This window comes from Lepidochelys olivacea (assembly GCF_965140295.1).
Source record: "Lepidochelys olivacea isolate rLepOli2 genome assembly, chromosome: 20".
In the NCBI taxonomy this organism is placed as follows: Eukaryota; Metazoa; Chordata; order Testudines; family Cheloniidae; genus Lepidochelys; species Lepidochelys olivacea.
The window spans coordinates 20,672,696-20,692,656 of record NC_140430.1 but is presented as its reverse complement, the minus strand read 5'-3'; the positions used below and the strand labels follow the sequence as shown (position 1 = coordinate 20,692,656).

At 57.8% G+C, this 19,961-nt stretch overlaps 2 protein-coding genes across 5 annotated transcripts; one reads left to right on the top strand and one right to left on the bottom strand.

Annotated features, from left to right (window-relative positions):
- Positions 1 to 211: 211 nt before the first annotated feature.
- QTRT1 (queuine tRNA-ribosyltransferase catalytic subunit 1) lies at positions 212 to 7,536 on the bottom strand. 2 transcript variants are annotated; one of them, XM_084610353.1, is made up of 10 exons: positions 7,290 to 7,536; positions 6,202 to 6,270; positions 5,009 to 5,147; positions 3,878 to 3,956; positions 3,231 to 3,346; positions 2,538 to 2,676; positions 1,908 to 1,983; positions 1,611 to 1,720; positions 1,159 to 1,243; positions 212 to 928 (listed from the first exon to the last, which is right to left on the bottom strand). In XM_084610353.1, exons 1-10 carry the CDS (start codon positions 7,518 to 7,520, stop codon positions 776 to 778), a joined length of 1,197 nt encoding a protein of 398 aa, XP_084466479.1. In that variant the 5' UTR covers positions 7,521 to 7,536; the 3' UTR covers positions 212 to 775. The 2 variants fall into 2 exon arrangements, with proteins under 2 accessions (XP_084466479.1, XP_084466480.1); XM_084610354.1 differs by lacking the exon at positions 7,290 to 7,536 and adding an exon at positions 6,483 to 6,565.
- On the top strand, positions 6,281 to 14,678 carry LOC311510585 (uncharacterized protein). 3 transcript variants are annotated; one of them, XM_084610355.1, is made up of 4 exons: positions 6,281 to 6,500; positions 12,621 to 12,804; positions 13,525 to 13,663; positions 14,175 to 14,678. In XM_084610355.1, exons 1-4 carry the CDS (start codon positions 6,486 to 6,488, stop codon positions 14,452 to 14,454), a joined length of 618 nt encoding a protein of 205 aa, XP_084466481.1. In that variant the 5' UTR covers positions 6,281 to 6,485; the 3' UTR covers positions 14,455 to 14,678. The 3 variants fall into 3 exon arrangements, with proteins under 3 accessions (XP_084466481.1, XP_084466483.1, XP_084466482.1); XM_084610357.1 differs by lacking the exon at positions 6,281 to 6,500 and adding an exon at positions 6,507 to 6,545; XM_084610356.1 differs by lacking the exon at positions 6,281 to 6,500 and adding an exon at positions 11,305 to 11,505.
- Positions 14,679 to 19,961: the final 5,283 nt, after the last annotated feature.

Below are 19,961 nucleotides of genomic sequence, written 5' to 3'. Positions count from 1 at the left end.
TCAGGTGCTCCCTCCCACTGTCCAGGCTGTAAGGGGATTTGCCCACCCTTCCATGTCACAAGCAGGCATGTGCCCTGCCATGTAGGTGTCTCTGGCATCCTGCAGCGGAGGGGGATGTCGTGCACCTGCCAGACCAGACCGGTGTGGAGGGGCCCAGTCTTTGCCCCAAGCCAGCCACACCCCCACAAGTCAACTCCCCACGACAGGCTGATCCATCTCCACTGGCAGCTTCACAGCCTTTATTGGGGGCTGATGGGCAGTGCCCGGCCCAGTGGGGAGCAGAGCACCTGGCTCCGTCTCCTTAAAAACCCAACCGTTAATTACAAACCGTGTACAAAGGGGGGACGGGACAGTAAAACAAAAAGAAAGCTTAAAATCATTCCCAGGCCCCCTTCTTAATGAGCTTGGAGGCTGCTGGGTTTTAACTCTTTTGACCCCACAACCCAGGCCCTGGCACTGCTCCTGCCACGAGCCCGATTGAGGGCTCCCGTGTTACCCAGAACCCTTTGCACAGAGGAGCTCTGTGCTGCAGACTCACCGACCCCCCCTCGTCCCATGGTGGAGACGCTACGAAGAGCCGTCACCGCTGGGCACGGGCATCAGAAGATGGGGCCGGCTGGGCTACAGGTCTGACCCCTCCGACTCCCGGGGTATCTGCTGGGGGCGGGAAGAGCTGGGATAATCCAGGTCAAGAAGAGATTCTCTGTGCTCCTCCAAGCTCATCTTCTTTGGAGGGGACAGGGAGTGAAAAACAACCTCCCCCCCCATCCCCCCATCACTCCAGGGTGATATTGACCGAGGCCAGGGCCTCCACAGCCCATGGCGGGTACCGCTCCCGGCTGCCGTACATGGTTCTCATGAAGTCCCGAACGAACTGCGGGAACCTCTGCTCCACGATGCTCTCCCGGATCGACCGCATCAGATTCAACTGTAGGGGAGGGGAACAGATTACACCCTGAACAGCTCAGATACTTCCCACGTCCCCTCCCCACCGACCGGGGACAGACCCAGGGGCTCGCCACACACCCAGAACCCGCCTGGCTCCCGGGAGGAAGCAGCAGCAAATTTAACAGCCCTGCTGCGCCCCCCCAGCCTCCAGGGCTGTTAACGCCCGGCCTAGAGGGCAGCACTCCGGCAGGTGGCGCCCTGGGGACCCACCTGGTAGGCGATGTTGTGTACTGTGAGGAGGTGCATGGCAACCGTCTCGCTGCGGACCAGGGCGTGCAGGAAGGCCCGGCTGTACCTGGGACGGGGAAACGTCGCGGTGAAGGAGGTGAAGGCCCCAGGAACCGACCCTCCTGGGGCAGCCTCGGAAGGGACAGAGCTCGAGAGACCCATGGGAGCCCCTGGCGACGAGCCACGGCTGAGAGAAAGGCTGGGATCGGGGGTCAGTACCCTGGGGTGAGGGCAGCTCTGTCCTCCACCCCCCCTCACCAGGGCAGGAGATCCGTGCTGAAGGTGGGGACCCAACGCCCCCCACCCCCAAGCACCAACTCACTTTGAGGTGCCCAGCACGCAGCTGGCTCCCAGCCCATCAGCGGGGCGAGGTGGCCGCCACAGGGAGGGGAACGACCCTTGCCTGCCCCCCTCCCCCGACCCAGGGCACGCACCTGCGGCAGGTGGGGCAGTCGCAGTTCTCGTCGATGGGCCGGAAGTCCTTGGCGAACTGCTTGTTCTTTACTGGCAGGGAGCCCCAGGGCACCAGGGCCGAGCCGAAGCGCTGGGAGGGAAAGGATCCGGCTGGTCACTGGGACTGTGGCCAACAAGGGGTTATGGGGTGGGGTGTGTGATCCCAGTTACCTGCCCATCACTATGGGGCATCCCAGCAAACAGAAGAGCAGCCCAGGGTGTAGACAGACAGACTGACCCCCCCACCCCCACCCCGTTCCCTGAGTGCAGCCACTCACCGCTGTCCGGGTGGGGAAGACGCAGTCAAACATGTCACAGCCCAGGGCAACGCAGACCACCAGGTCCGTGGCGTAGCTGGGGGTGGGGGAGACGACAGCTCTGCAAACTGGCCCGTGAGCACATCGGGTCTCAGCCTAGGGCCCCAGACACCCAGCACAAACCTGGGGAACCTCAGGAGAGGGAGCGAGACGACCCAAGGCCCTCTGGAGGGCAGGGTGAGGCACATGGGTGGGGAAGGGGTGTTAGAATTGGGGCCCTGCCCTGCCCGAGTGTGGGCCATACCTGCCAGCCCCCGGGCATCACCCTCTTGGTGAAGGGTCACATGCTCCCCTCCCATGACCCAGGAGGAAGTGGGGTAACTAGGCAGCCATGTTTCGGCTTCAACTTGCACACTAGGCCTCAAGCGCCTGAACCCCCTTGGTTCCCCGCATGAGGCGCTGCTGCCCCAGGCACCTGAACCCCCTAGGTTCTGCAGCATGAAGCACCCCAGCAGCAGCAGGTGCTGCGTAGACGGGACAATCCCTGAGCCCAAGCGGAGGGAACCAGTCCCCCGAGATGCCAAGCCCAGCCGAAAGCCCCAGAAGAAGGGGGGAGCCAGCGAGTGGACGCTGCTCAGCGTCGACACCTACCCAACCCCCATGAGATAGCGGGGCTTCCCCCTGGGGAGATGGTCGGTGCTGAGGGTCACCATCCTCCAGAAGTGATCCTTCGCCTCACCGCCGCTCAGCCCCCCGATGGCGAAGCCGGGCACGTCCCGCTGCGTCATCTCTGGGGATGGAAACAGAGCTAGGAAGGTCCCGTCCCTAAGGGGGAAGGGGTAGGGCAGGATCACTCCTACCCATGCCCTCGTGAGGGTCTCCACAGGCTAAGGGGGAAGAGGCAGCTTCTACACCCCCTTCCTTCGCCTCACCCCCAGGGCATGCCCCCATCCCACAGGGTTAGTCCCCTCCAGCAGCTCTAAATCCTACCCCAAAGCCAGCTGGGAGCTTCCCGCCACAGGCATCACGGCCCCACACAGCTCCCACGACCACAGTAGGGCTGGCGAGCCCAGACCAGGCCCTGCCCGGCTTCCCGGCAGCTCTGGAGAGGGGAAACCACCCAGCAACACAGGTACGGCCGCCCGAGATCGGGCCCGTGCCAAGGAGCTCACGGTCTATCTGGACACGGGAAGAATTACCATTGTCCAGATGGGAACTGGGGCCCAGAGGGAAGCAGGGACTTGCCCACGGTCATCCCAGCCCCCAAGTCCAGCCCATCCATCCCCGGGCTCGGAGCACAGAGACCAGCTGTTACCGGAGTGAGCAGAGCCAGGTCTCCGTTACCTTCCAGACACTTGGTGCGGAGGGCAGGGTCCAGCCCACCCTGGATGATGGCGAAGAGGTTCTGCTCATTGGGTTTGCTGTTGGCAGCAATGCAGCGGTCCAGCCAGCGAATCGACCTGCAATGCACCCGGCCCGCTCAGTCCCTGCCACCCCACAGGAGAGTTGGAGACAGCGGGGCCTCATGGATAAAGCCCTGGACTGGGACTCGGAAAGGCTGGGTTCTGTTCCTGGCCCTGCCCCCCAACCTGCTGGGTCACCCTGCGCAAGCCGCTTCACTGCCCTGTGCCTCAGTTTCACCATCTGTAAAACGGGGATAGTAATGATAGGGACCTGCTTTGGGAAGCACTTGGAGATCGATGGACAAACAGCTCAGCCACACGGGGCGGGGGGGCGAACTAGGCGAGATGGGAACGCCCTCCACTCGCCCGCAGCTGGGACCCGCCGGCGATGAGGCTCCGGCCTGCCCAGGGTTAAACCCACCCCGTGGAGCGAATGGGGCGAGGAGCCTGGCACCCCACCAGGCTCCTAGGACGAGGGATAAAGCAGGGGGTGGAGGAGCCCGAGTGGGGCGCTTGCTTCGGGAAGGCTCAGCTGGGCATTATCCGCCAGCCACAGAGGTGGGGGGGCGCTACAGAGATTGGACAAACCTGTACATGGCTTCCTCCACTCGGGGCCCCGTGACGGTGCTGCTCACCACGTCATCCAGCTGCATCATGATGTCTGAGCCTAGGAAGGGAACAGGGAGAGGCAGCCTGAGCCAGGAGCCTGCGGCAGCTCCCACTTGCCTGGGGAGGGCCCCGCGAGCCAGAGGAGGGCCAATCTCTAGGGGGATGGCTCTGATTCTCTGCCCTGAGCTTCACATCCCGCCCCAGAGCCCAGAACAGGACCCAAGACTCCTGGCTCCCAACCCCCTGCCCTCCACTGCAGCCCACTCCCCTTCCAGATCAGGGAGAGAACCAGGAGTCCTGGCTCTCAGCCCCCCCAACTCTAACCACTAGACCCCACTCTGCTTTAACCAAAGGAAAACCATCCACTGCACTTAATGTCTTCTGTGCTTTGAAGACGTTAAGAAGTGGGGGTGGGGGTGTTATTTACCCACCCCTCGGGGAACATCTGGCACTTGACGTGGTCTGAGATCTACCAGACTCATTCCACTAAGCAGCCAGCAGACGGCCATGACTTTCCGTCGCTCCCGCCGCCGACAAGATTCGAAGGAACCAGAGTGACCCGTTCCCTGGTCTCTCGCGACACTGGCGTGGCAGTATTCGAGGCCACATGCAACCCACGGAAGCAACACACCAGGGCTCAGCCCCACCGGGAGCTGGATTTCCACAGGCAACAGGGGATTAGGGTGGCAGAATGTAACAGAAGTGGGGAGGTCTGGCCAGAGCTCACCACAGGGCCTGAACTCCATGTGGAGCTTCAATAACCACAGGAGAGGATCTCACTTCCCCACTTCTTCCCCCAGAGCTCAGCAACCCTCCCGTACTGCCCCAGGGCACTGGGATAAACACTCCCAGATGAGCACCCCACCCTGCCCCGGCAGTACAGCACTGGGTCAGCACTGCCTCCAAAGGGACAGTGCCCCCCACTGAACCCCCACAGCACTGGGGCTGCAAGGGCGAGTGCTCCCTCCTGAGTTACCAGCTCAAACTCAAAATTCCTTTTCTAGGTCGGTCTGCACCTTGGGGATGCCTTTTTAAAGGATGGCCCCATTGTGTACAGCCACTGGTAGGCACCAGGGACCCAGCCAGCGGCTCCCAAACAGCACAAGTTACCCAGCGTGTTCTGGATTTCGATGGATTTCTCCGGCGTCAGCAGGATCTCTTCCCCATTGTACGGAGACTGGAAGCGGACACCCTCCTCCGTCACCTCGGACAGCTCCACCAGGGAGACCATCTGGAACCCGCCGCTGTCCTGCGAACAAGCCCATCGAGAGCTAGAGAATACCAGGGGGTGCTGAGATTTAGGTCAGAGATACTGTCTAGGGGTCACAGGTGCAACATAGGGAGAAGGGAGGCTGGATAGCTTGAGGGAGGGGGACGGAGACTCCAGGCCTCTGCTTTGAGCCCACTCCAGGCTGACAGTGGCCCATCTACCTCAGTTGTTCCATAGGCCCCCATCACTGGAGCATCTGAGCACTTCAGTCATTAGTGAGCTTCCTTACAATGCCCTCTTTACAGATGGGCAAACTGAGGCACAGGTAGTCACTGACTTGTCCAAGGTCCCGCAGGGAGTCAGCGGCAGAGCCAGGAATCAAAGCCAGACCCCCCAAGTGCCAGACCACCGCCTTCACCACGAGGCCGCTTGCTAGTCATCCTCTCCCAGGTGCTCAGTGAGGCAAATGGTGCTAAACAGCAGCCTCAGAGGCTTCCCCGTTCGCTGCTGGGGGCAAGGGGCCCCGCTGGGGCAGCACAGAGGCATGTTAGCCACGGGCCGGAGCTTGCCCTGCCGGTGCCCAGGCTGAACCTGTAGATACATAGTACAGAAGCCGCTTCAACGTGGGATGTTCCACTAACACTAAAGGTACACTCTGTATTATCTATTAGGTGTATTACGGTAGCCCCTAGGCACCCATCGTGGCCCATTGTGCTAGGGGCTGCACATTATGTATTACGTGTATTACGGTAGCACCTAGGACCCCATGGCTGTACGAGGTGCTGTGCAAACCCTGAACAGAGCAACAGTCAAGAAAAGCCCCAGATAAGAAAGGGTTAACACAGGGGAAACACACTGGGGCTCCATGCTGCAGCCCAGCTCTGAAATGTCCTGGCACACTGCCCATAGGGGCCCCAATCCGGACCACCCACCCTGCCCAGAGGGGCCCCCGATTCACCCCTCCAGAGCCAAGCTCCCATGAGAAGCTGCCAGAGTGCCTGGCTTCTAACCTGCTCCCCCTCTCACCACCAACCCACAGGGATCAGGCCTCTGAAACCCGCCTCCTCGCCCAGCCCTGGTGAGCCCCACTCACCGTGAGCAGGTTCTGTTGCCAGTTCATGAACCCGTGAAGGCCGTTGGCTTGTTTGATGAGCTCAGGCCCCTGAGGTGGGTTTAGAAGGGTGGGAAAAAGCTTGGTTAGAAATTTGAACACAGGCCCAAGGATTCTCCAGAAATCAGAACTCCAGAAGCACCAGCTAACCCCCCCCCCTGCAAAAAAACAAACAAACAAACAAACAACAAAGAACAGGCTTTTACACCCACCCGACAGACTACGCCGAGATTGCAGGGACAGGGACAGGGACACTCACTGACCTCATGACCACGCGGCAGGTGAGCAGGGAGGGTCAGACAACCACAAGCCTCACTCATAGCCAGGTGGAAAAGTGTGTGTGTGGGGGGGAATTAGACCCCTGGGTGGGGGGGGCGGTCGCGCACCGGCCTCACGCCCGGGGGGGGGGTGGGGGGGGCGGTCGCGCACCGGCCTCACGCCCGGGGGGGGTGGGGTGGGGGGGGCGGTCGCGCACCGGCCTCACGCCCGGGGGGGGGTGGGGTGGGGGGGGGGCGGTCGCGCACCGGCCTCACGCCCGGGGGGGGGTGGGGTGGGGGGGGGCGGTCGCGCACCGGCCTCACGCCCGGGGGGGGGTGGGGTGGGGGGGGGCGGTCGCGCACCGGCCTCACGCCCGGGGGTGGGGGGGGCGGTCGCGCACCGGCCTCACGCCCGGGGGGGGGGTGGGGGGGGGGCGGTCGCGCACCGGCCTCACGCCCGGGGGGGGGGTGGGGGGGGGCGGTCGCGCACCGGCCTCACGCCCGGGGGGCGGTCGCGCACCGGCCTCACGCCCGGGGGGGGGTGGGGGGGGCGGTCGCGCACCGGCCTCACGCCCGGGGGGGGTGGGGGGGGGCGGTCGCGCACCGGCCTCACGCCCGGGGGGGGTGGGGGGGGGCGGTCGCGCACCGGCCTCACGCCCGGGGGGGGTGGGGGGGGCGGTCGCGCACCGGCCTCACGCCCGGGGGGGGTGGGGGGGGGCGGTCGCGCACCGGCCTCACGCCCGGGGGGGGGTGGGGGGGGCGGTCGCGCACCGGCCTCACGCCCGGGGGGGGGTGGGGGGGGCGGTCGCGCACCGGCCTCATGCCCAGGTGGTAGGTGTTGCCCAGGCAGATGCGGCAGCCCAGCCCCTCCAGCTGCCGGGCCGTGATCCCCTTCATGGTACCCTGCGTGCCCACGGGCATGAAGACCGGGCTGAGCACGGGGCCGTGCGGCAGCCGCAGCTCGCAGGCCCGGGCCTTGCTCAGCCCGCACTCGGCCACCACGCGCAGGGACAGCGCCGGGCCGCGGCTGCTGGGCGCCGCCATCTTGGCCGGGAGTCACGTGACGCCTCCCTAGGCGCCACCATCTTGGGCACGGTCACGTGATTCCGAGCCGCCCTCGTTGCCTGGGCAACGCGGGAGCGGGGGTCGCAGCCCAGCTGTCATGTTCAGGCTTCAGCCTCCCCACTAGGCCCGAGCCCCCTCGTGCCCCAGAGTGATACTCCCCCCAGCTCTGGCCCAGGCCCCCTGCTCCTGCCCCCCCATGGCCCGAGCCCCCTCGTGCTCCAGAGTGATACCCCCCCTCTGACCCAGGCCCCCTGCTCCTGCCCCGAGCCCCCTCGTGCCCCAGAGTGATACCCCCCCCCTCTGACCCAGGCCCCCTGCTCCTGCCCCCAAGGCCCGAGCCCCCTCGTGCTCCAGAGTGATACCCCCCCTCTGACCCAGGCCCCCTGCTCCTGCCCCGAGCCCCCTCGTGCCCCAGAGTGATACCCCCCCCCTGACCCAGGCCCCCTGCTCCTGCCCCAAGCCCCCTCGTGCCCCAGAGTGATACCCCCCCCTCTGACCCAGGCCCCCTGCTCCTGCCCCGAGCCCCCTCGTGCCCCAGAGTGATACCCCCCCCGCTCTGCCCCAGGGCCCCTTCTCCTGCCCCCCCATGGCCCGAGCCCCCTCGTGCCCCAGAGTGATACTCCCCCCAGCTCTGGCCCAGGCCCCCTCCTCCTGCCCCTCCATGGCCCGAGCCCCCTCGTGCCCCAGAGTGATACCCCCCCTCTGACCCAGGCCCCCTGCTCCTGCCCCGAGCCCCCTCGTGCCCCAGAGTGATACCCCCCCTCTGACCCAGGCCCCCTGCTCCTGCCCCAAGCCCCCTCATGCCCCAGAGCGGTACCCCCCCCACTCTGGCCCAGGCCCCCTCCTCCTGCCCCCCAAGGCCCAAGCCCCCTCGTGCCCCAGAGCAATACCCCCCTGCTCTGCCCCAGGCCCTCTGCTCCTGCCCCCCAAGGCCCAAGCCCCCTCGTGCCCCAGAGCGATACCCCCCCCAGCTCTGGCCCAGGCCCCCTCCTCCTGCCCCTCCATGGCCCGAGCCCCCTTGTGCCCCAGAGCGATACCCCCCCACACTCTGGCCCAGGCCCCCTCCTCCTGCCCCTCCATGGCCCGAGCCCCCTCGTGCCCCAGAGTGATACCCCCCCTCTGACCCAGGCCCCCTGCTCCTGCCCCCCATGGCCTGAGCCCCCTCGTGCCCCAGAGCAATACCCCCCTGCTCTGCCCCAGGTCCCCTGCTGCTGCCCCCCATGGCCCAAGCCCCCTCGTGCCCCAGAGCGATACCCCCCCGCTCTAGCCCAGGTCCCCTGCTCCTGCCCCCCAAGGGCCCAAGCCCCCTCATGCGCCAGAGCAAAACATCCCCCACTCTTGTTCCCCCCTGAGCATCCAAGCCCCCTTGTAGCCTAGAGCACAACATGTTTGCTCTAGCCCCCCAAAAAGCAAGATACTGCCTTAGAGAGATCACCTCCCTAAACCTTATTAGAAAGCAGCTGGGGTTGGTTGGGGGGGCCTAATAAGGGGCAGATTGAATTAGGTGTGGCAAGGGTCAGGTGTGAGGAGTCAGGTTGCTGAGTGAGGGCGTCAAGGCTCCTCGTATATAGGGCCAGGGGTGGCAGCTACAGGTGTCTGTCAGGCAGGTGTAAAGGGAAAATAGCTGGGGGGGGTAAGTAAGGTTTAGTTTTATTTTATTTTTGCTTGGGTGGCTAAGGTTTCTATGTAGGCTCTACTGTGCCCCATAGAGGAGTGCAGGAATATTAGTCAGGTAGGGGGCTTAGTGGGGTAGGATTGGTGTCAGGGTATTTTTCTACAGCCCTAGGGTTATGGGTTTTTATTCCTGCTGTGAATAACTTCCAATACTGGGTGTAAGAGGAGGCCCATTTTGTGTGGACTGCAGCTAACTACAGGACTAAAACTTGGGGCAGCCTTTGCAATGAGGGATGTCTGCCTCTAATCCTTCCTAGAGGGAGATGGCTGGGTGTGTTAGTTATGACTGATGACCTTGTTGAGGTAGGGACTGTCCTGACAGGGAGGCTGGTGCTCTTCCTTAACCATGGCAGGTATCTGGCCCTGCAGCAAGGTGGGAATGGCATAGCCTCTGTGCCTACCTAGATCAGGAGGTGGTGAGCAAGAGCCCCAAGCGTGTACAATAAGGGAGGGTATTGGAAAGAGCCTACCAATTTCTACTCTCCATCTTGTAACACAAGAGCATGGGGACAATTAAAATGCAAAGTGGCAAATTCAAGATGGATAAGAGGAAATACACTTCCAACTGCTGTATAATTAAACCGTGATATTTATTGTCCTAGGCTGTCATGGAAGCATTAAGTATTAGATGACTTTGGCAGGGTTCTCTGGAGTCCTTCTAGCCTGTACCTTTTGGTAAAGGTTTTCAGAAGGGCTCTAAAACTTCATGATTTTCCTTCACAGCAACTAGCTCTGGCTGCTGTTGGAGACTGGCTAGCGAGCTACATGGACCTGGGGCTGAGTCGATCTGGCAGCTCCTAGGTGTCTTTTCTTGTTAGTTGAAAAGTGATGGCCTGTTGATCTGTGTTTGTACAGTGCCTAGCACAATGGAGGCCAGGTCCACAGCTGGTGCTCTGAGGTGCTGCTGCAATAGAAATATATGGTAATATAGGGGACTAGACAGTAAAGGCAAATGTGGCTTGGGGTGGGCTCTGCCTGCTGGCCTGGATATGGGGTGTGGTGTGAGTAGCAAACCTCTGGACAGACGAGCTTTGCAAGCAGAGGGGGCTGGGTGTTGTGCAGGGGGTGCAAACTCTGTTCATGCTGCATCAGCTCTGTTGCTAGAGCGGCTGAGCACCTGCAAGGAGACAAATCCAGCACCTTTTTCCCACCACCCTGAAATGCACAGACTCCATAGCCCCGCTGTGCCAGGCTACCGCCATGGCTCCAGAACAAAAAAGGTTCCCCCTGGCAGTGCTTTGAGTGTGGGGGGGTGTGTGCATTTCTAGGGAGGTTGTGGCAAAAATGTGCTGCCCCTGTGTGCTAGAGGGCTCTGTGTGCTAGGTGCTAAGCATACCTAACGAGAGACTGAGAGCCTGACTGAACAAGGAACCCATTGCTCCCACTTCACAGATGGGGGAATGAAGGCACCCAGCTGATGTGAGGTGCTCAAGGGAGTCTATGGCAGAACCAGGAATCCAATCCAGCGCCAGAGTTCCAGCCCAGCACCTCAAGCATGAGCTTTCCTCGTAGGCTGAGCTCTGGCCCTTCATGAATGGTTTCCTAGCAGGGCTCTGTCTCAAGTGCCGCAAGAATCCGTAGGAGAAGCCTGGCCCATTTACTGGTCTGAGCTCCCCTGCGTGGGCTCCCGAATGGAAACCAATCGAGGGCTGTCTCTGTAGCTAGCAAACAGCCAGCTGGGAAATCTGGGTAATAGATTTAATCTGGTGAGGGATTTAATTAGTTCTATCCAGAAAGCCGGAGGTGGGGAAAAGAGAAAAATAATTAGCTGCTGGCCCATCACTTATTTTTATGGGCTCCCTTGTCACCTCTGCAGTTCAATCGTTCTGCCTGTTTAGCTCCGGTAATACCTCTCTGCAGCCACAAGCAAAACCCCAATTGTTTTTCTTGTCCTTTCGGAACACTGTGTTCTCCCCTGCACAGCAATTCGGTCTCTGCCAAAGTGGTGTTTTCAAGTGAAACCATGGACTCTGGCTGACAAGTGGGTTAAATTGCCCACTGTGTGGGGCATCACGGACCCTCAGGTGATGGGGGGGGGGGGGGGCACAGGACGACAAGTCTCCTTCTCCAGTGCTCAGTTATGCTCCTAGTCGCTGTGCAGCGTTGAATGTATTGTACTGGCAGGAAGCAGGGCTACCTGCTCTGTGGAAGGAGAAAATATCAGGCAGCGAGCGCCAAAGGCAGGATGTGGGGCTAGCTGGACCAACTGTCTGACCTTGTCTGGCAGGTACAGGGCAGAGGAAAGCTGCCATGTGTCTATCGAACTGAGCTGCTGTGAAATACAAACCAGGTACAATCTGGCCAGGATCACAGAATCTGCAATTCTGCGACTACTAGGCAAAGCGGGGATGGGGGTGTGAGCATGTAGCATTGGTGGAGGCCTTGCTCTGCAGGGTTATCAGTCTTGCTGAGTATGCAGAGAGAGGTAGCTCTTGACCCAGAAACCCTGAGCTGCGTTTCTGGAAGGGCTGAGCAATTAGGGAGCGAAGCTGCCAGAACACCAGGTGGGTGGGGGTGATGACCCAGCTGGAGGCAGAGGGGACCAGGACACTGGAGATCTGGGTTCTAATCCCAGCTCTGCCACTGAGTCTGCGTGACCGTGGACAAGTCACAGAGCCTCTCTGGGCCTTGGTCCCCTCCAGTGGGGACATCCCTATGTAGACTGAGCTTGTTGGGGCAGGGTGTGACATGAGGGGGCCCTGATAGCTGTCTGAGCTCTTGGTGGTGTGACGGCATGCCCTGACACCTCTTCAGGCTGTGTAGGTGGCTAGCCCCATGTGTTGCTTCGGGGTCACTTGGGTAGGGCTGGAAACCAATTGCCGTGAGGGCTGCATGCCATCCTGAAGGCCTTGTTTAGCATCAGACCAGGTGTAGTCCAGACAGCAGCAGGATCACCACAAGGGGTTCCCACCAGTGGAGTGTGTGTCATGTTGTGTCCCTGGGTGGGTGGTTGGCAGCGGGGATCGAACCTGTGATCTCTGAATCTGAAAGCCTGAGCTAAAAGAGCTCACCACCGCTTGTGTAGGTTTGGGTGCCACACAGGATTAGGAGAACATCCCTTTAAATAGCTTGTGAGCCCACTAGGGGTGCTCACTGTGTTGTAGGGGCTTCCCTAGGCCAGCTGCTGTAGTAGGATGTACATCGCCAGGCCTTGTATCTCCATAAACAGGGGCAGATGGTCCCCATGGTGCCTGTGTGGCTTCTGCGTAGGGGGTTGGTGCTGGGTGAAGCGCGAAAGACCCAACACCTGCAGCCTGCTCCACTGGCACAGCCAGGATCACCTCCACTCGCATGCTAGCTCATAGACCTTCTCCCTGGAGTATTTTGAAGGGTACCAGCTACGGGCTCTACCCTGAGGGTGGGGAGTTGTGCTGGCCCATTCCACCCTTCTGCTCTCTCTCCAAGCCGAAGATGAACGTGGTGCATGCTTTGCGCTCGGAGCGCCGGGCTGGGCCGGGAGTGGAGGCGATGGAGCGGCCGAACCTGCGGGCAGTGGATCAGCTGAGCCCGGAGATCAAGGTGGAGAAATACGTCCTGCTGAGCCTCGATGGAAAGCTGCTGGGGCCAGAACTGAGCCGGATCCGGAGTGGTAGGGCCTCAAGGGGGGAATTTGGGCCTTGACCCTGCTGGGGCCCAGTGGATCCTGTATTGTCTCTGAGGATGAGCAGCCTTCACCTCTTAGGGACCCTGTGACCCCAAGTGCCTGCCAAGATTTGAGCCGAAAAGAGACGGACCCTGTCCCTGAGAGCTCCCAGCCTAGGCAGACCAGGGGTGGGAAGGGAACCAGCAGCTCAGAGGTGAAGTAAGTTTTTCCCAGTTTATAGAGCCAGGAAGAGATCCCTGAGTCCCAGGCAACCCCCAAGGAGAAGCTTAGAAGTGTCTCGGTCGAAGATGACCATGGTGCTCCGTCCAGCTTAGCTCTGCGGTGTTGCTCCCATCAGACCATTGGCCTGTGGTTTCACCAGGGCCCCAGCCCGGCACAGCTCCCCTTCTTCGACTGGGGCACCACATACCTTCCTGCCCCTGGCCGGGCCCAGTGCCTGGGGCAGGGTGTCGGCACACGAGCCTCCTTTCACTGTGACTTGGTGCAGAGGGTCTGGAATCCCAGACGCTCGAGTGTCATCAGTGACTTGAGCCTCTACCTTTTCCTTCACCCACATGAGGGGGTGCTGCTTGCCCAGCTCTCTGACCAAAAGGCTGGTGGAGTCGGTGGCAGGACTCGTTTCAGAGCCAGTGCAAGCGCATTAGCTTTAGGGCACTTTCCCATGGTGGCCCTGGGCTGACACCTCCCTGTCCTCTCCATGCTCAGAGATGGCTCTGCCCCTGGAGCGCCTGGATGTGGAGCTGCCCCAGGATCTGCCCAAAGGCTACCTCTCACGCCAGCGTCGCTCCCTGCCTGCCTTCCCTTTCTCTCCTGCCAAGAGCCCCTGCAGCTCTCCAGGCCTCAGGTAACTATGGGATATTGGCTGCTCCTACTAGACCTGGCATACAATATAGCCTGTTGCCTTGCTTTGACCCAGGAGATACAGCCTGGGGAAACTGACTCCCAGCATGCAGTGCTCCCCCTTGAGCTGAGCAGTCAGCCATTTGGCATTGCAGTGGCCTATTCATTATGTAGTAGGCACAGAGCCCCAGCCGTGGACCAGTTGTCCTTCATGCTAGGCACTGTACAAACAGTCCTTGTTCCAAGGAGCTGACAATCTAAGGAAACTCATAATCACTCAGGTGCCACTAGGCTGCATGCTGTGACCATGCAGAACTCCATGAAGCTAGAACTTGGAGCCCCCTTGCTCCAGAAGGCCCTGTCACTTGAGCTCGAGGAGAATCTCCATTAGCTGTTTGTGCTATATTACACAGCAGAGCAGTTCTGGGCCCATCCAGTAGGAGGTGGTGTCTATTCTGGAAGCTGTGTCCCTTAGCGCTTTGGGGAGGGCAGGCTGACACTTCTTTCTCTTCCAGGAGCCCCAGGAGGAGCACAGAAGCACTGTGTGCTGGCCACTTCCCCTTGGGGCTCAGTCAGCTTGTGACAGGGATGCAGAGTCCTGGGGTGCGAGCCCCTGTGTTGGCCTCTCCTCGGGGCGCAAGAAATCCATCTGCACAACCCAGCGTTACCCCAGCCAAGGTCACTGGCAGCAAGACCAAGGCAGGTGAAGGCCTATGCCACAGCCATGGGCCCCGGATGCAGCCGGAGTCTGACAGGAAGCAGCAACAGACAATGGGTGGAAAAGGGGCCTGCTAGGAATGACTGGTGGGGCAGGGGGTGGTGGAGGGGACATGAGTCCTGCTCCTGGCTGGGCAGGACTTGTATCCTCTGGGAATTGCTGGTGTCTCGGGGAGGGGGTGGAACTGTACTCGAGAGCCAACTGTTTTACAAACCCAGCAGGGGCCGTGAGTCCTCCAGGCACAAAGGGCCTGGCTGCACCCAGCCCTGCTCCCCTCTGCAGTTAATGTTGTAACCAAAGAAATCCTAAATAAAAGACACTCTGCACTGTGAAGGCTCCTGGGGGCTCGTCCTTGTGCCAGGGAACTGCTTTAACTCAACCCCCCGCTGGCAAGAGCAGGGGCCAGGCCCTCTATTGACAACAAGGCCGGCTCTGTGCCTTGAATACTGGGTGTTACAATAGCACTGATGGACCCAAACAGATGTGGGGGGACAATGACACTGTGCTGGGCACTGTACAGACAGTGAGACTGTCCCTGACCTGAAGAACCTCAGTCTAGAGAGACTAGTGGTGCAGGATGGGAGATTCTTCCCATTTTACATGGGGGAAAATGTGGCACAGGGAGTTAGTGGCAGAGCTGGGACTTGGACCCAGGTGTCCTGAGCCCTAGGCTGGTGTTTGAACCGGGGGGGGCCTCTACCGTCTGTTGGCTTCCCACCCCAGCTCTGGAATGTTTAAATCCAAACCACTTTGTCGTGTTAAAATAAACCATTAAGACCGTTCTATTCCTATTCCATAGAACAGCTCTCTTCCCTCCTTCACCTGCTACTAGAACCTTGACTGGTGGGTGTAAACTAGGCTTCCACTCAGCTTCTGGTTAATTAAGGGATGTCTTACAGGTACCAGCAAGCTAGTAATTAGCTTTCCCCTGGCTAATGGCACTTACCGCACTAGAGGGAGCCAAATGAGTGACTCCAGGATGTGAGCAAATATATTTCAATGTAATTGATGCTCCCCAGGGGGCACCCCACAGTTTTGGGGGTAGTATCTCCCCATCACCTGCTAGCAGGCAAAGTCTTATCTGTGGATCAGCTCCCTGAAACCACCAGCCTCTGGCAACCCAAGCATGGCTTCACAGGCCTTGCTTTCTATGGACAGGTTAGCAGCTGCTTCACCCTAGCCACTGCATCCTTGGAGTTTGTCCCCTGTAATGTCCAGCCCTGTTCTACTAGATTCGCGCCCCCTCCCCCCAGAATGACCAGGCCTGCTGTTCCCAAAGGAATAATACACAGCAGCTTGTTGGATTCCATTCAGCATCACCACTTTGCTTAACGCCCCAGCACTTAGCCTTGTTTTCACTATAAATGCATCTAACATAACCAAAGAACAGCGGCTGAAGGAGGATATTGGAAACAGTGGTTACATACAAAACAATAACATCCTCTAGAGACTGCACTTAACTAGCGGGTTAACCACCTCTCTAAAGATGCTCGTCTCGTCCAAAGTCCTCACCAGTGTTTTCAATCCAATCTGGTTGAAGGCCATTTGTTCATGGAGAAAGTTTGCTGTCTGGCTCCTCTGGAGGGTGACGGGGTGTGTCTTTGTCCTCCAACTATATTCAAATGAACTTTGATGTGCGCATCAAGCTAGGGTTCCCCTGACCTGCTGTCTTTCTGGTTAGTTTTTCTGAAGTCCCCACTGACTCTTCATTAGCATTTGACTTGGAGTGCTACTGGTTGCCCATTAGAGACCAGGTGGGTGAGGGATCTTTTATTGGACCAACTTCTGACAGTGAAAGAGACAAGCTTTTGAGCTTACACAAACTGCTCTTCAGGTCTGGGAAAGGTACTCTGCATCATCGCTAAATACAAGATGGAACAGATTGGCTAGCATAAGTAGCTAACATATTCTAAGACCCGGGTCAAACTGAAGTGACCAGCTAACACCTCTGCAGTCACTGGACCCCCCTGCCCCCCCCCCCAAAAAAAGGGGGGATGGTTAATGGATTACAGATTGTTGTAATGAGCCATAAATCCAGTGTCTTTAAGTCCTTGATTTGTAGTTTCTAGCAAAGTTATGAATTTAAGCTCATCTTTTGAAGGACAGGCCTTTGAGGACAAGGCCTCAGAGGTGAGATATGGAGTGATTGCTCTGTGACCAGGGTTCACCCACAGGTGATGTGGGGTTTGTGTCTCTTATTGCTCCTCTGTGTGAGTTTGTTTCAGAACATTGATTGTCTTGTTTCACCCATGTTGGGGCATTTTGTGCACTGGGTGAGGTATGTTGCATGTTAAGGTAGGCATGTGTAGGAGCCATAGATCTCGAAAGGTGTGTTTGGGGGCCGGGGGATTGATCATCCTAGCAGTGGAGATAGGGCTGCAGGTTTTGCATCTGTTCTGGCAGGGTCTGGTGCTGCTTTGAGTTGGGGGGCAGGGGTAGGTCCTGGTCTGTGCAGAGATTGCTTCTGGTGAGGAGGCTGGGGGGAGGTGTTTGAAGGCCAGAAGAGCGGGTGTGGGAAAGATTTCTTTCAGGATGTGGTTCCCATTGAGTATGGGTTGTAATGGTTTAATGATACCCTGTATGGGCTCCAGTGTGGGGTGGTAGGTGACAACTAGGCATGTGAGGACCTCCTGAAAGAGTTCTGGGTATGAGCCTGAAAGCTTGTCTCCTCAACAGCCATGGGTCCAATGGAAGGTGTTACCTCCCCCACCTTGTCTTTCTAACACATTTTCTATTAGAGACCTCCCATGACGCTCTGTAAATACCAGGCTCTGGAGTCTTGTAACCCTTATGCCCTCTACTGATTGGCACCAGGAGGTCTGGGTCAGGCAACCTCCAAAGAAAATACAAGGGAGAGTCACAGCAACCTACCCCCCTCTCCCCTGCTAGTGGCTCTGGGGAGATCTGTGTTCTAGTCCAGCTTTGCCACTGACCTGTTTAGTGACCTCGGGCAATCGCTCTGTGCCTCCGTTTCCCCTCCCACCCTGTGTCTATTTAGATTGTGAGCTCTTCAGGGTAGGACTATTTCTCCCTGTCTGTGCAGCACCTGGCACAAGGGGCCCCCGGTCATGGTTGGGGCCTCTAGGTTCTAAGATGATATAAATACTAAATGTGGTGCGAGCTCTTGAGTTGTGCTGGGAGAGCGCTACAAAGCAGTGCCTGAGTGACTGGACTTGGCTGCGCAGAGGAACGCGGCGTATGCTGCAAAAGGTGCAGGCAGCCTGGTTAGCCAACCAAGATTCAAGCAATAACACACACGTAATAACCCAAGTCTATTCTGATGGTCCCAGAGCCCATGGGTGAATCGCTTGCAGGCGGAGCGGGTGTTCCTGAGGGAAACAGGTTGGGAATCTTTCTGCAAAACTTTTTGGTGGGGATATGGATTCCTCAAACCTGTTCATGACACGGGGCTGCTTTGGATGAATCTCCTGACCGTTGGCAAAAGTTTCCAAGTGTCCATTTTGTGTGGGCATTTTTTCCCTTTAAATATCCAACTCCTGTTTGAAGCGACATTTTGCTTTGAAATCCAACCTAAGCAGACGAGAAACAAAACATTTGGCCTGACCCCTGCCAAGTTTTTTTGTTGAGGTTGCAGCAATTTTGATTCAAACTCTTGCAAATACTTGCCTGCCTGGAAAGTTTCCTGCCCAGCTGTAGTTGAGTTTGGGGCAGTGTAGATGGGGGAGCAGATGTTAACATGATGCCCAGGACGCTGCTTATAAGAACTGGGTTTCTTGTGTGGATTAGAAGGGGCAGATCCTCCCAGCTGGCTGTCTCCTCTTTCCATAGGAAACTGGCTTTATTTTCTCTCTGGGGCTCATATTGCATGTGCAGAATAACTTTGTAGACCTTTTTTTCTCACAAAACAGATTTTTAGTAGCTCCCACTCTGCTGCCAGTTCTTGGGCCTGATCCTCAAGGTTGTTGGGATTTGGGTCCCAGCTACATTAGACCCCATCCTCACCTGTGAACAGCCAGGGGGTTGAGCTCGGCTGGGCTGCTGCAGCTCCTAGAGCCTGCGTGAAGGTCCCTGTGCAGGAAAGAACTTCAGCACTTTTGGCTTCATTGTGTCTTGAGCAGATGCTTTCCTGAGGTGGAGTCACCCGTGGGCAGAAGCAGGCATGAGCTGTGTTCGATGGCAGGGAATCTGGCTTGAGGCAAACGTCCAGAGGAGAGCAGGCCCAGCCACAGTCTGATGGTGTTAGGAGATGCTGGGAAAACTTTGTCTTCAAATAGGCCATTTCTCCCTCAGACTGATATTTGGGCCTAGAGTGACCACCTAGCAAGTGTGAAAAATCAGGGCAGCAGTGGTGAGGTTTATATGTTGCTTATATAAGACAAAGCCCCTAATAGTGGTATGATCCTGATCATATTGGGACATCTGGTCACCCTCCTGAACCCCAGAACTATCCCTCCCCTGAGACAAATCAACCTTTAAAAAAATTATCGTTGAAAAAAGCCCAGCCAGAAATTTCTCTTCTCTTCCTTCTTGGGGGTGGGGGGGGGGAGAGAATTAGCAGAACCTCCATGAAGTCTCCTAGTTCCTTTGCTACTGATTTATGTGGAAAGTGCCCAGAACCTGGGGTGATGGGCAGTTGCATGAAAATCCTGGACTTGATGGGAGTGGCCAGAGTACACCCCTGGTACTTCCTCCAAAGGGAAAAACCGGGTAGAGCCAGAGACTCTATTAACTGTCCCAAACCTTTGTATGTGGATTTAGGGTTGGCCAGTGGGACTGTGCGCCTGTCTGGAACATGGACAGGGGCTAAGTGTCCAGCTTCTCTGCAAAGCCCATGAGGAATCTTGCTATTTCCAATCTACCAAGGATGCATGGGGTGGGTAGCACTAAGCCTGGGAACAGGCATTTCCATTTTTCCTAATGTCCAACCTAGACCTCCCTTGCTGCAATTTAAGCCCATTGTTTCTTGTCCTTGTTAAGAACATTTTTTCTCCTACCTCCTTGTAACAACCTTTTATGTACTTGAAAACTATTCTCATGCCCCCTCTCAGTCTTCTCTTCTCCAGATGAAACAAACCCAGTTTTTTCAATCTTCCCTCATAGGTCCTGTTTTCTAGATCTTTGATCATTTTTGTTACTCTTCTCTGGGCTTTCTCCAATTTGTCCACATCTTTCATGAAATGTGGCACCCAGAACTGGACACAACACTCCAGTTGAGGCCTAATCAGCGCAGAGTAGAGCGGAAGAATGACTTCTCGTGTCTTGCTTACAACACTCCTGCTAATACATCCCAGAAGGATGTTTGCTTTTTTTGAAACAGCATTACACTGTTGACTCATATTTAGCTTGTGATCCAGTATGACCCCCAGATCCCTTTCTGCAATACTTCTTCCTAGGCAGTCATTTCTCATTTTGTGTGTGTGCAACTGATTGTTCCTTCCTAAGTGGAGCACTTTGCATTTGTCCTTATTGAACTTTTTCCTATTTACTTCAGCCCATTTCTCCAGTTTGTCCAGATCATTTTGACTTTTTATCCTAACCTCCAAAGCACTTGCAACCCCTCCCAGCTTGGTATCAGCCGCAAACTTTATAAGTGGACTCTCTCTGCCATTATCTAAATCATTGA

Coding starts and splice junctions, on each gene's coding strand:
- LOC311510585 (XM_084610355.1), top strand. Junction 12,805..13,524: donor ACTGAGCCGGATCCGGAGTG/GTAGGGCCTCAA, acceptor CTCCATGCTCAG/AGATGGCTCTGCCCCTGGAG. Junction 13,664..14,174: donor TGCAGCTCTCCAGGCCTCAG/GTAACTATGGGA, acceptor TTTCTCTTCCAG/GAGCCCCAGGAGGAGCACAG.
- QTRT1 (XM_084610353.1), bottom strand. CDS start 7,520: ATGGCGGCGCCCAGCAGCCGCGGCCCGGCGCTGTCCCTGCGCGTGGTG. Junction 6,271..7,289: donor ACCACCTGGGCATGAGGCCG/GTGCGCGACCGC, acceptor AACCCACCTCAG/GGGCCTGAGCTCATCAAACA. Junction 1,721..1,907: donor TCTTCCCCACCCGGACAGCG/GTGAGTGGCTGC, acceptor TTTCCCTCCCAG/CGCTTCGGCTCGGCCCTGGT.